The following is a 13,783-nucleotide window of genomic DNA, read 5'->3' as shown; positions in this document are numbered from 1 at the left end:
CACTCGAAAATTTCAGGGTGGGTCTTAAACAGCAAGGGGTGTGGCCTTGACAGGAAGGGGTGGGTCATATTTAAATTAGGGGGTGCTAAGTTTAGTCAGACCTAGGGCAGCACAAAACCTAAATACTCTACTGCTTATATCACAGTGCACCCTCCTTACCTTGTGCTGCTGTCAGGGAGAAGTTGGGGGCAGAGCTGGGCAGCAGACAGTGCAGGGTCTAGAGGAGGACCAGAGGAGGGCTGGAGTCAGCTGCCTGGACTCTGCTGAATGATGAGACCAGGGGAGACAGAGATGAGGTTGTTGAAGCTGCACAGAGAGGCCCAGGATCTGTAGAATGTGTTCTGTCCTCCTCCCTGCTGCTGACTGCTGAGACAGAGATGAGCTTCCCCACGGCTGCATGGAGAAGTGCAGGATCTGTAGGAAGAATTCTGTCCTTCCCTCTGCTGCTGACTGCTGAGACAAAGTGAGGGAGGAGACAAAGGGGGGTGCCGCAGCTGCAGGAGAGGAGCAAGGGCCACATGAAATGGCCTGGTGGGCCGGATTCGACCCTGGGGCTTTGTGTTTGACACACGTGCTCTAAAGGAAAAGCTGCCCGTCTGTTTGTGCCAATGTACACAGTGAATGTGAATGGGATTGTCTTTTTCATTATTAATCAGCTAATGCACTTGCAGAATTCTAATAAGGAAAATTGCAGCGTCTGAATCCCTTCAGATGTGGTTAACCCTTTGGGAGTATCTCACCAAAAATGAAATGTTTGTTACAGTAGATGCCTAAAATCTGGCGTGTATCTTAATGCAGACTGGGAAAATCAGTGAGCCAATCACACAAGCAGGAAATTACATTTCTGGGGAGCGTTCTGTACACCAACTGTGTATGGATCACCTCCAGGTTGCATTAAATTTTATAGAAAAAAACGTACAGCACTGCAGATTGAAGAGGAAAGGTCATTTTTCATAACATTCAATTACAATATGGCTTGTGTAGAAATTGTATTATGCTGCTGTATTATTTTTTTTATTGATATTTTTTTTCTCCACAAAAAGAGTTGCCCTTTAAATAGTTTATTAGTTCTCTTTCAGTTGAGGACAGATATTGATGAGGATGATTTCGGGTAACATTAATATTTCATTGAATTTCAGATAAAACAATCAAATTATGGAAAATCAGTGAACGTGATAAAAGGCCGGAAGGCTACAACCTTAAAGATGAAGAAGGAAAAGTGAAGGACCTGTCAACAGTGACCTCATTACAGGTGACAATAAAGTCTTGGTAATGTGTATCAGTGTCAGAATGATTCAGAGACAGTTGGGTTATATGGTTGCCTACCGGAGGGATAAGACACTGGCATGTCCTAGCCTTTTTACTGGACACTTTTTTTTTTTATTGTTTTACGATTTTTTTTATATATACTTCAATCTTCATTGTTCTACTGTTGAGCTGAGCTCTGAAACAGCTATCCAGATTGGCTAATGTTGGCTTGCCTTTAATGTGACCCTCTGACACTGGACTATGTTTCTGGCACTTCCTAGTGTACTGGTTTGCTACCTGCAGAGCACTTTACAGGTCCACTGCCATGGCACAGCATCTGGTGTCTTTGATGTCTCCCTTGGGAGTATACCCAGGGACATGACACCTATAGACTGGATCGTTGTCTCCTGCTTGCTTCCACGCACTCCTTGGAGACTTTACTACCGCCCTCAGGTGTGGCTTCTTCATCTGCATTATGCAGAGAAGAATTTCTACAGCTATGCTAGATTTTTTTAAACAAAATCACTGTCACAATAGCTGAATCAGAATGCAGGGGCTGTAAGCATACTTCCTTGGTTTCTCCTCCAGGGTCTGTCTCTGACATTCCTGCAGCTGTAGCAGCTCCTGAATGCTCAGCTGAGGATGCTGAGATGAGGATTTTCCCATTCTGGATGAGTTTGTGCATGAGGAGCCTCAGTCTGCTGATATAGCCCCCATGTTTAAACACTTCTCTACCGGAGCCATTATTTTAATTTTGCACACATGTTAAAATGCACAAGATTTATTAACCCCCAAATATTATATATTTTCTGAAAGTAAAGACTGGGGATACACCAATACCCTTTTTATATTGGTAAGTATGAGTACCGATACTTTTGAGCAAGTACTCCCCGGTACCAAGTACCGATACCTTGCGGTGTGATTTGCATCCATACAAAATAAATGGGCGCAAATCACACTGCAAACAATTGCATGAAATTTGAACAGGAATGCGGTGCGATTCCTTTCCAAATCGCATGCTGTTTCCCGCACCGCTTCTGTGTGAACTCAGCCTTGTCATAGTGATTTTGAGTCTGAGTTCACAACAAAGTGGTGCGGGAAAAATGAAGGGTTTGGGCACATCCCCCTGCCTCCAACGGCTCTCCCCTCCCACCCCCTCTTCTCTGTGCACCTGGCTCCATCCTCCCCCTCCACCCGGCTGGCACTCCCCTTCTCCTCTGTGCACCAGACTCCATCCAACTCTTCACCTGGATGCCACACCCCTCTCCTCTGTGCACCTGGCTCCATCCTCCCCTCCACCTGGCTGTCAATCCTCTCCTTTGTGCACCTGGCTCCATCCTACCCTTCACCTGGCTGCCACACCCCCTCTCCTCTGTGCTCCTGGCTCCATCCTCCCCTCCACCTGGCTGTCACTCCCCCTCTCCTTTGTGCACCTGGCTCCATCCTCCCCCCACCTGGCTGTCACTCCTCCTCTCCTCTGTGCACCTGGCTCCATCCTCCCCCCACCTGGCTGTCACTCCTCCTCTCCTCTGTGCACCTGGCTCCATCCTCCCCCCACCTGGCTGTCACTCCTCCTCTCCTCTGTGCACCTGGCTCCATCCAACCCTTCACCTGACTGCCACACCCCTCCCCTCTGTGCACCTGGCTCCATCCTCCCCTCCACCTGGCTGTCACTCCTCCTCTCCTTTGTGCACCTGGCTCCATCCTCCCCTCCACCTGGCTGTCACTTGTCCTCTCCTTTGTGCACCTGGCTCCATCCTACCCTTCACCTGGCTACCACACCCTCTCTCCTCTGTGCACCTGGCTCCATCCTCCCCTCCACCTGGCTGTCACTCCCTCTCTCCTCTGTGCACCTGGCTCAATCCTCCTCTCCACCTGGTTGCCACTCTTCCTCTCCTCTGTGCACCTGGCTCTATTCTCCCCTCCACCTGGCTGTCACTCCTCCTCTCCTCTGTGCACCTGGTTCCGTCTTCCTCTCCACCTGGCTTCCACTCCTCCTCTCCTCTGTGCACCTGGCTCCATCCTCCCCTCCAACTGGCTGCCACTTCCCTCTCCTCTGTGCACCTGGCTCTGTCCTACCTTCCACCTGGCTGTAACTCCTCTTCTCCTCTGTGCACCTGGCTCCATCCTCTCCTCCACCTGACTGTCACTTCTCTCTTTTCCTCTTTTACTCTCTCTTTCTCATTTTTCTCTCCTTCCCTCTCTCCCTCTCCCTTTCTCACTCTCTTTTTAGTATTTTCTCTCTCCCTTGTCTCTCTCATTCTCTCTCAAAATACATAAAACATATTTAAACCTTTAAAGATATTCAAATACAAATAAAAATTGACAATATAAACATATTGTCAGCACACACCTTGTACTGACTTGTAGTGCTTTACATAGCACACACACAGCTATTGATTGGCAGATGGGTGTGTGTTATGTAAACTAGACTGAGTATGATAGAAGGCACAAGGAGTCATGGGAGATGTAGTTCCCTGTGAGAGATGCAGATACTACCCTGTTTCCCCGAAAATAAGACCTAGCGTGATTGTCAGTGATGGCTGCAATATAAGCTCTACCCCCCAAATAAGCCCTAGTTAAAGTCCTTGTCGGTCTTATTTTCAGGGTAGGGCTTTTTTTTGGGGAAACAGGGTAGGGCTTATATTGGAACCATCACCGACAATCACGCTAGGTCTTATTTTCAGGGAAACAAGGTAGGAAAGTGGAAGGAAATGACTCCTCCCACCACTACTAGCATTATCCAGCAAAGGAAGACTGGAGGGGATTAAAGACCCCAATCACAGCTATATGGTAGGAAAATAATCATTTCAGTTATTATGTTTATTATCATAAGTAACTTTCAGGTATTTAAATTAGGATTTACTAAAATGTGTGTGTTGCCTTTAGTTGTACTTTAATAAATGATAAAGAAAACAGGATTTTTGTACTGATCTTAAAGTCCTCTTGTTGGAGTTCATTAGGGACAAAGGTCCCCCCCCCCATAACACCTCTATAAACCAAAGCATGATGGGAGTGGGAAGGGTTTTACCTGGTGATTTGGAAATTTATAGATAGACAACTCCTATCCTCATATTGATTAGTGGTTCCAAATTAATAACTACTGCAGTAGGGAACAGACACAAAAGATACACTCTGCATCTATCCAAATAACTGTTCTGCTTTATTATGACACAATTGAAGGTTTTTATATACATGATTACGTGGGTATCACATTAATATTACAATTGTATGTTTATGGTAAAAAGGGGCGTAACATAGGCAGGCTAATTCTAATTAGGACTCGAAAGAATGCAAACATGTACTGAAAACATTATTAGTGCCGTGTGCACAGTGAGTGCGGTGTGCAATACATACAAAATACAATAAAATTATATACAGAACTTACAAATTTCCTTTACACTGGCTAGCCAATCACTTTTTAGATTGCCAGTGTCCAGCTCTTCTTGTAGGTAGCAGTGTATCCAAATTTCTCTGATTTACTTTTAATTCTGTGTTCCCAACTTTAATGAAAGGTGCAAAAATCCTGTTATTCGAATTAAATGACCCTGCACATTTTTGATTCTTTTATAAGAAGATATTCTATCTGCCTTCTCATGTGTATGGTTAGCCTTACGTGAAGGAATTTGGAATGTGATGCTTTAAAGCTTTACAGAGCCAAGAGAACACTTTAAAAAGGAGACTTGCTTCTCTCAGTTTCTGAGATCTTCATGCTTGTGGTTTTTCTGGATCAAATTAAAAATACACAATATAACATTTAACCCAAACATTCCAATCCTGGTGAGCCTAAATCAATGCTTACAGTGAATTAATCACAACAGAGTTGCAATGTCTCCACCAAGAATTGAATGTTTTTTTACACTAACAGGGTGCAGGTAGTTTGAAATGTAAAGATTGAACCATTTAAGATTGTGGGGACTCAACTGAGGTATTACAGTCCAGGGCCTACTGTGTCCTAAAATTGCTCTTAGGCCCCTTTCACACTGGGGCGGGGGCGGCGTCGGCAGTAAAGCGGCACTATTGTTAGCGGCGCTTTATCGTCGGTATGCGGCCGCTAGCGGGGGGTTTTACCCCCGCTAGCAGCCGAGAAAGGGTTAAAAACCACTGCAAAGCGCCTCTGCAGAGGCGCTTTGCCAGCGGTATAGCCGCGCTGTCCCATTGATTTCAATGGGCAGGAGCGGTGTATACACCGCTTTTTCACCGCTCCGAAGATGCTGCTAGCAGGACTTTTTTGCCAGTCCTGCTAGCGCACCACTCCAGTGTGAAAGCCCTCGGGGCTTTCACACTGGAGAGACAGCAGCCGCTGTTTCAGGTCAGTTTGCAGGTGCTATTTTTAGGGCAATAGTGCCACCCCAGTGTGAAAGGGGCCTTACTTCCTGCTTTAGTACTACAAGAGCTAGACCAGTGGGGACCCAACTGAGCTATTGTAGACAAGGACCCACTTGTGTCTTAGGGCTTATTTACACTTCCTTCGACTTCAACACACATTAAAGTGCCTACTGCTTAAACATGCTTTTTTGATGTGTTTTTGATGCTTCTGTGATGCTTCAGTGGTGCTTTTTTAAAGCTTTAACCACTTAAGGACCGCTGAGCCTCTTTTTGAGATTTGTTGTTTACAAGTTAAAAACAGTTTTTTTTGCTAGAAAAAAGCAAAACATTACATTAGCAGTAATCAGCATGGATTCATGAAGAATCGTTCTTGCCAAACCAATCTATTAACCTTCTATGAGGAGGTGAGTTGCCATCTAGATAAAGGAAGGCCCGTAGACGTGGTGTATCTGGATTTTGCAAAAGCATTTGACACAGTTCCCCATAAACATTTACTGTACAAAATAAGGTGCGTTGGCATGGACCATAGGGTGAGTACCTGGATTGAAAACTGGCTACAAGGGCGTGTTCAGAGGGTGGTGATAAATGGGGAGTACTCAGAATGGTCAGGGATGGGCAGTGGGGTTCCCCAGGGTTCTGTGCTGGGACCAATCCTATTTAATTTGTTTATAAACGATCTGGAGGATGGGATAAACAGTTCAATCTCTGTATTTGCGGATGATACTAAGCTAAGCAGGGCAATAACTTCTCCGCAGGATGTGGAAACCTTGCAAAAAGACCTGAACAAATTAATGGGGTGGGCAACTACATGGCAAATGAGGTTCAATGTAGAAAAATGTAAAATAATGCATTTGGGTGGCAAAAATATGAATGCAATCTATACACTGGGGGGAGAACCTCTGGGGGAATCTAGGATGGAAAAGGACCTGGGGGTCCTAGTAGATGATAGGCTCAGCAATGGCAAGCAATGCCAAGCTGCTGCTAATAAGGCAAACAGAATATTGGCATGTATTAAAAGGGGGATCAACTCCAGAGATAAAACGATAATTCTCCCGCTCTACAAGACTCTGGTCCGGCCGCACCTGGAATATGCTGTCCAGTTCTGGGCACCAGTCCTCAGGAAGGATGTACTGGAAATGGAGCGAGTACAAAGAAGGGCAACAAAGCTAATAAAGGGTCTGGAGGATCTTAGTTATGAGGAAAGGTTGCAAGCGTTGAACTTATTCTCTCTGGAGAAGAGACGCTTGAGAGGGGATATGATTTCAATTTACAAATACTGTACTGGTGACCCCACAATAGGGATAAAACTTTTTCCCTTCCACAGGCGGTGGTCTCAGCGGGGAGCATTGATAGCTTCAAGAAACTATTAGATAATCACCTGAATGACTGCAACATACAGGGATATGTAAGGTAATACTGACACATAATCACACACATAGGTTGGACTTGATGGACGTGTGTCTTTTTTCAACCTCACCTACTATGTAACTATGTAACTTAGAACCCCCAAACATTATACTTTATGTTTCTAACACCCTAGAGAATAAAATGGCGGTCGTTGCAATACTTTCTGTCACACCATATTTGTGCAGCGGTCTTACAAGCGCACTTTTTTGGGAAAAAATACACTTTTTTATTAAAAACTAAGACAACAGTAAAGTTAGCCCAATTTTTTTTTATATTGTGAAAGATAATGTTACGCCAAGTAAATTGATACACAACATGTCACGCTTCAAAATTGCGCCTGCTCGTGAAATGGCGACAAACTTTTACCCTTAAAAATCTCCATAGGCAACAGGTTGCATGTTTTGAGTTAGAGGAGGTCCAGTGCTAGAATTATTGCTCTCGCTCTACCAATCGCGGCGATACCTCACATGTGTGGTTTGAACACCATTTTCATATGCGGGCGTTACTCACGTATACATTCGCTTACATACGAGTTCGGCGGGACTGGGCGCGTTTAAAAAATTTTTTTTTTTTATTTATTTTACCTTTTATTTTTTATTCTTACACTGTTCTTTAAAAAAAAAATGTGTCACTTTTATTCCTATTACAAGGAATGTAAACATCCTTTGTAATAGGAAAAAAGCATGACAGGACCTCTTACATATGAGATCTGGGGTCAAAAAGACCTCAGATCTCATATTTACACTAAAATGCAATAAAAAAATAATAAAAAAAATTGTCATTTAAAAAAATTTAAATAAAAAAATGGCCCTTTAAGCTATGGGCGGAAGTGACGTTTTGACGTCGCTTCCACCCAGCAATGGTATGGAGATGGGTGGGGGCATCTTCCCCTCACTCATCTCCATTCCCAGCATGGATGAACATCCGATCACCTCCACCGCTGCCAACGGCTTCAGTTAGCGACAGAGGGCACCAGAGCGCGATGGGAGGGGGCCCTCCCCCGCTGATAAAAGTGATCTTGCAGCGAATCTGCGGCAGAGACCACACTTATCGGAAAGCGGACCGCCGGACGAAGAAGAGAATACCGGGGTTATGGCAGTTAGCTGCTGCCATAACAACGATATTCCTCTTCAAACTTAGGACATATATATCGTTGTGCGGTGGTCCGTAAGTGGTTAATGAAGCCTGGTAGATGTACTGTGTGTGTATTGATATCTCCTATCTGCAATTTCTCCAAAACAAAGGGAAACTAAATCTGAATTAAAGCCTCTCAAAAGCTGTAGGTGCTGCAAGCGAGCTTTGTCATAGACTTCTATGAAGGCTTTAAAGACGCTTTGAAGCACCACTAAAGCTACATGAGGTATAATTTTTGAAGCCAAGCTGAAGCAAAGTAAAGCCAACGCAAGGTGTAAACAGGACTGTAAGCTAACCATTTTTTTGGGTGACATGGGCTTTGACTGGCGTTCAAAGACCATTAAGGGCTAGTTTAGCCCTTGCTTCAAAACATGGTTTCGGACACGCTTTGTTAAAGCTCTCTGAACACCAGTTAAAGCACCCGTCACTAAATAAAATGGTTAGCTTACAGTCATGTTTACACCTTGCTTTTGCTTGGTGCTTCGATGAGGCTTCAGTGGGGCTTCGATGAGGCTTTGGTGGATCTTTGATGGAGCTTCGATGAGCCTTTGGTGGGGCTTTGGTAAGACTTTGGTGGGGGCTTTGGTGGGGCTTCAAGCAAGCTTTGCCATAGACTTCTATCAAGGCTTTGAAGATGCTTTGAAGCACAACTAAAGCTACATGGGGTATAATTTTTGAAGTGAAGCCAAAGCAAAGCAAAAGCAAGGACCGTAGGACTTACAGGACTGTAAGCTTACCATTTTATTTAGAGACAGAGGCTTTGACTAGCATTTAGAGAACTTTAACAAAGCTTGTCCGAAGCCTTGTTTTGAAGCAAGTGTAAACTAGCCATTAATGTGTGTTGAAGCCAAAGCAATGTAAATGAGCCCTTACAAAGCGTGTCCGAAGCCATGTTTTGAAGCACTTGTAAACTAGCCCTTAAGGTGGCGCATACTTTATAGTTTAGTACCACTAGACCTTGTTTCTCAAACTGGCGGCCCTCCAGGTGTTGCAAAACTACAAGTCCCATCGTTAGAGCTGCACAATTAATCGTTAAAAAATCGTGATCTCGATTCACCTCCCCTGAGATCTCTCCTGCTGAGTTTGCCGATTCTTTCATATAAACAAGTGGAGAGATTATCTGCTCGCTCAGTTGTCAAAAGAAAGCATCAGGCAGTCTGCCAAGTTTAGAACTTGAAACATTGTATCTAACTTCCTTCTTAGATCAAAGGGATAGAACTTCTCTGTGTAAACAAATAACCTGGGCAATCTGCCAAGTTTTAAACAACGTGTAAATGCAGGAAGTTTAACCACTTAAAGTCTAAATCTTTTTCTGATACTTCTTTCTCAAGTTAAAATCAATATTTTTTGCTAAAAAAAATTACTTGGAACCCCCAAATATTATATATATATATATATATATATATATATATATATATATATATATATATATATATATATATATATATATAATTTTTTTTTTTTTTACCCTAGGGAATAAAATGGCAATTGCTGCAATATTTTATGTCACACTGTATTTGCCAAGGTTTCAAATGCAATTTTTTGGGAAAAAATACACTTCAATAAATAAAAAAAAATGAAACAGTAAAGTTAGCACAATTTTTTTGTTTTAATGTGAAAGATGATGTTACGCCGCGAGAATCGTGAGAGAATCGTGATCTATCCTCTAAGCAAAAAAATTGTGATTCTCATTTTAGCCAGAATCGTGCAGCTCTACCCATCGTGCCTCTGCCTGTAGGAGTCATGCTTGTAACTGTCAGCTTTGCAATGCCTCATGGGACTTGTAGTTTCGCAACAGCTGGAGGGCCTCCAGTTTGAGACCCCTGCACTAGACCTAGACTACGCTCTTTAAAAACTTTTCCTGAAGATGGAACTTCTTTAACATAAATTCTTCTGTTTTTAGGTTCCTGTCATAAAGCCAATGGATTTGATGGTAGAAGTTACTCCCAGAAGGATATTTTCTAATGGTCACACATATCATGTCAATTCCATCTCCGTCAACAGCGACTGTGAGACGTACATGTCAGCGGATGATCTCAGAATTAACCTCTGGCACTTGGCCATCACTGACCGCAGCTTTAGTATCCTTTCATATAGTATACACTGGAGCCCTCAGACAGCCAGCATTGGCACGTACTCACTGTCTCTACCATAAGCTGAACAAGCATGCAATGCAGGTCAAAGCAATAAATCGCTGTGTTGTGACAGAATTGTGATTAGATGAGGTTTGTCTGTTGATGCCTAGAGAACATACTGTTTCTTGGGAAAGTCTCTGGTTTGCTCAGTGGCAAAACTGTATAATTCACAACCTGTGATATTGTATACTTTTTTTTATTTTGAATAGGTTCTAACAAATTCTAATTGTATTAAGCCAAATTAAAACCTTAGTACATTCCCCAAGTCAAGGTAACACCGTTAATAACTCTTGAGCATACAGCATCCTGTATTGTACCTGTCAATAAAATGGGATAATACTGTAACTGGAATAAAAAATATACCCAAATAAAAGAGTAAGTATGGCATATAATATCATTTAAATCTAAAAACTTCGCTCAGTTATGTGTGACCTTTTAAGTGCATGTGTAAATTTAAAAAAAAAGGTACATTTAGGACTGCTGCTGTTACTATATGCGTTTTCCACATATACATCAAACTGAAGATACTATCAGAGTGCCGTGCTGTCCACTACTATTCAATGTGAAATCCACCATAAATAACATTATACAAAAATAAACAGTGTCATTTGTGCAATGCACCAATAGAAATGTCCTTATTTAACCCTTTCATGACTAAGCCTATTTCTGACATTTGTTGCTTACAAGTTAAAATCTGTATTTTTGCTAGAAAATTACTTAGAACCCCCAAACATTATGTATATATATATTTTTAGAAGAGAATCTAGAGAATAAAATGGCGATTGTTGCAAAATTTTATGTCACACTGTATTTGCGCAGCGGTTATTCAAACACAATTTTTTGGGGAAAAAAACACACTTTCATGAGTTAAAAAAAAATGAAACAGTAAAGTTTATATATTATCTTACACATTATACTTTGTATAATGTGAAAGTTGATGTTGCGCCGAGTAAATAGATACCTAATATGTCATGCTTTGAAAATTCGCACATTCGTGGAATGGCGACAAACTACGGTACCTAAAAATCTCCATAGGTGGCGCTTTAAAAAAAATAAATTACCAGGTCAAAATTACAGAGGAGGTCTAGTGGTAGAATTATTGCTCGCGCTCTGACGATCGTGGCGATACCTCACGTGTGATTTGAACACCGTTTACATATGCGGGCGAGACTTACGTGTGCGTTTTCTTTGCTGCGCGATCTTGCGGGGGTGCTTTAAAAGAAAACAATTCTTATTTATTTATTTATTTATTTATTTATTTATTTATTTTTTTACATTGTCACTTTAAAAAAAAAAAAAAGATCACTTTTATTGCTGTCACAAGGAATGTAAACATCCCTTGTGACAGTAATAGGTGGTGATAGGTACTCTTTATTGAGGGATCAGGTGTCTAAAAGACCCCAAATCCCTCCTTTGCACTTCAAAGTATTCAAATCGGCAAAAACGGCAATTCTGAATACTGTATTTTTTTTTTTTAAATGGTGCCATTGGCAGCCGAGTAAACCGGAAGTGACATTGTGACATCGCTTCTGTGTTTATACTAAGGAGACTGGATCGAAGCCGTTTCCGGGTTCCTTTCAGTCTCGCTCTAGGCGGCGGAAGTGCTGAATCGCGGATCGGGTCTCCCGGTGGGATGGGAAGGCCCGGGAAGAGCGGCAAGAGGGGGGACGTCCCCTCTCGCTCCTGCGGGATAACAGCCGATCGGCTTTTAGCCGCATCAGTTGTTATCCCTGAAGAGCCAACCATCCGCTCTAAAAAACGGTACCCGGATGATGCCTGCAGCTGCACACATCATCCCGGTATAACCCCTGAAAGCCGAGGCTGCATATGTGCGTACGCTCGGCGGGGAGGAACAATTATGTTTCTGGTAATTAATCGATTTTTGCACAGTGTTTATAGTCTGATTAATAATTTCTCGAATAATCGATCGATTGCTGTGCCATCCATGTGTTTACTCTGATAATGCCACCAATTGCAGTGCTCATCCCACCACCGACCTATGAATATACTCTCAGCTCTGGTATTTGACCCAAAACTATTTTAGTTCAAATGGCGCTTTTCCCTTTAAACCGGGTAGGTTTTAGCCACAGGTATTTTCCACAACAGGAATCCCCCTGATATTCAATCCATATCCATCCTCTTTACTCCTCCCATATTCTTTCTTCCAAGGCTCAGACAAAACAGACTCTCGTAGTGTAAAACTGTTTCCCATCAACATTTATTGAATATCATTAAAAACACTCACATCATAAAGTGCATTATTGATGCACCACAGTGTATTGGCTCCTTTCCCTTTAAGATTACTGGTCTCCAGACACTCACAAGATCCCCTGATGAAGTCACGTGTTTGATGACGTAGCGCGTGGGGTGGGGCTGATGACGTCAAGACGCAAAACCAGGACTTTGCAATCCTCCATCTTATCAGTGTCTCGAGACCAGTAATCTTAAGGGGGAATGAGCTTATACACTGTGGTGGCACTTTATAATGTGAGTGTTTTTAATTATATTCAGTAAATGTTGATGGGAAACAGTTTTACACTATAAGAGTCTGAGCCTTGGAAGAAAGAATGTGGGAGGAGTAAAGAGGATGGAGATGGACTGAATATCAGGGGGATTCCTGCTGTGGAGAACACCTGTGGCTAAAACCTACCCGGGTTTTAGCCACTTCCTTGCCTTCCACCATGACATTGGCTGGGAAGGGTTAACTTGGTTAATGCATTGACCCTAAAATAGTTTTGGATCAAATACTGGAGGTGAGTATAGATCAGTGGTGGGATGAGCACTGCAAATGGTGGAATTATCAGAGTGAACAGGTGATGGGCACAGTAATCGATTGATTATTCGAGGAATTATTAATCGGACTATAAACACTGTTTGGCACATTGATAAGGCACATTGAGATTGTAACTAACACAAAGGAAGTACATAAATCAATTGATTACCTGAAGCATAATTATTTTAAATAAGGACATTTCTATGGTTGCATTGCACAAATGACACTGTTTATTTTTGTAGATTGTTATGTATGGTGGATTTCACATTGAATAGTAGTGGACAGCGTGGCACTCAGATATTATTATCAGTTTGATTACCTATAATACAGTGTGTCTTCTATAGTGTCTACCTCCCCCATGTATTATAAAAGTGTATAACATTGTGTTAGGTCCCTTGCTGTGCAAGCAATTTTGGTCCATTTGCAGCATATTTCAGCCTGCCATAGACTCTGAGAGGTAGCAGGGCTCGAAGCTGCACCTGTGCCTCCTAGTCACACTAAAACTCCAAAATTGCACACACAGAAGCTAAATGCCCCATGTCCAAGCAGCCATAGAGTGGATCGAATCCCAAACTGTAATGCCCCATACACACGGTCGGATTTTCCGATGGAAAATGTCCGATCGGAGCGTGTTGTCGGAAATTCCGACCGTGTGTGGGCTCCATCGGACATTTTCCATCGGATTTTCCGACACACAAAGTTGGAGAGCAGGAGATAAAATTTTCTGACAACAAAATCCATTGTCGGAAATTCCGAT

The 13,783-nt window shown here is 42.6% G+C and overlaps 1 protein-coding gene across 4 annotated transcripts in view; it reads left to right on the top strand.

The window, feature by feature from the left end:
- Window positions 1–13,783, top strand: part of PPP2R2C (protein phosphatase 2 regulatory subunit Bgamma) — a 223,417-nt gene that overhangs the window by 158,428 nt on the left and 51,206 nt on the right. For all 4 annotated transcript variants that reach the window (XM_073610433.1, XM_073610424.1, XM_073610436.1 and 1 more), the window contains 2 exons: window positions 1,140–1,252; window positions 10,022–10,199. In XM_073610433.1, the coding sequence (XP_073466534.1) occupies window positions 1,140–1,252; window positions 10,022–10,199 (291 nt within the window). The remainder of the gene's footprint in view (window positions 1–1,139; window positions 1,253–10,021; window positions 10,200–13,783) is intronic.

This window comes from Aquarana catesbeiana, linkage group LG01 (genome assembly GCF_042186555.1).
Source record: "Aquarana catesbeiana isolate 2022-GZ linkage group LG01, ASM4218655v1, whole genome shotgun sequence".
NCBI lineage: Eukaryota > Metazoa > Chordata > Amphibia > Anura > Ranidae > Aquarana > Aquarana catesbeiana.
This window is presented reverse-complemented; position numbering and strand designations above follow the sequence as displayed.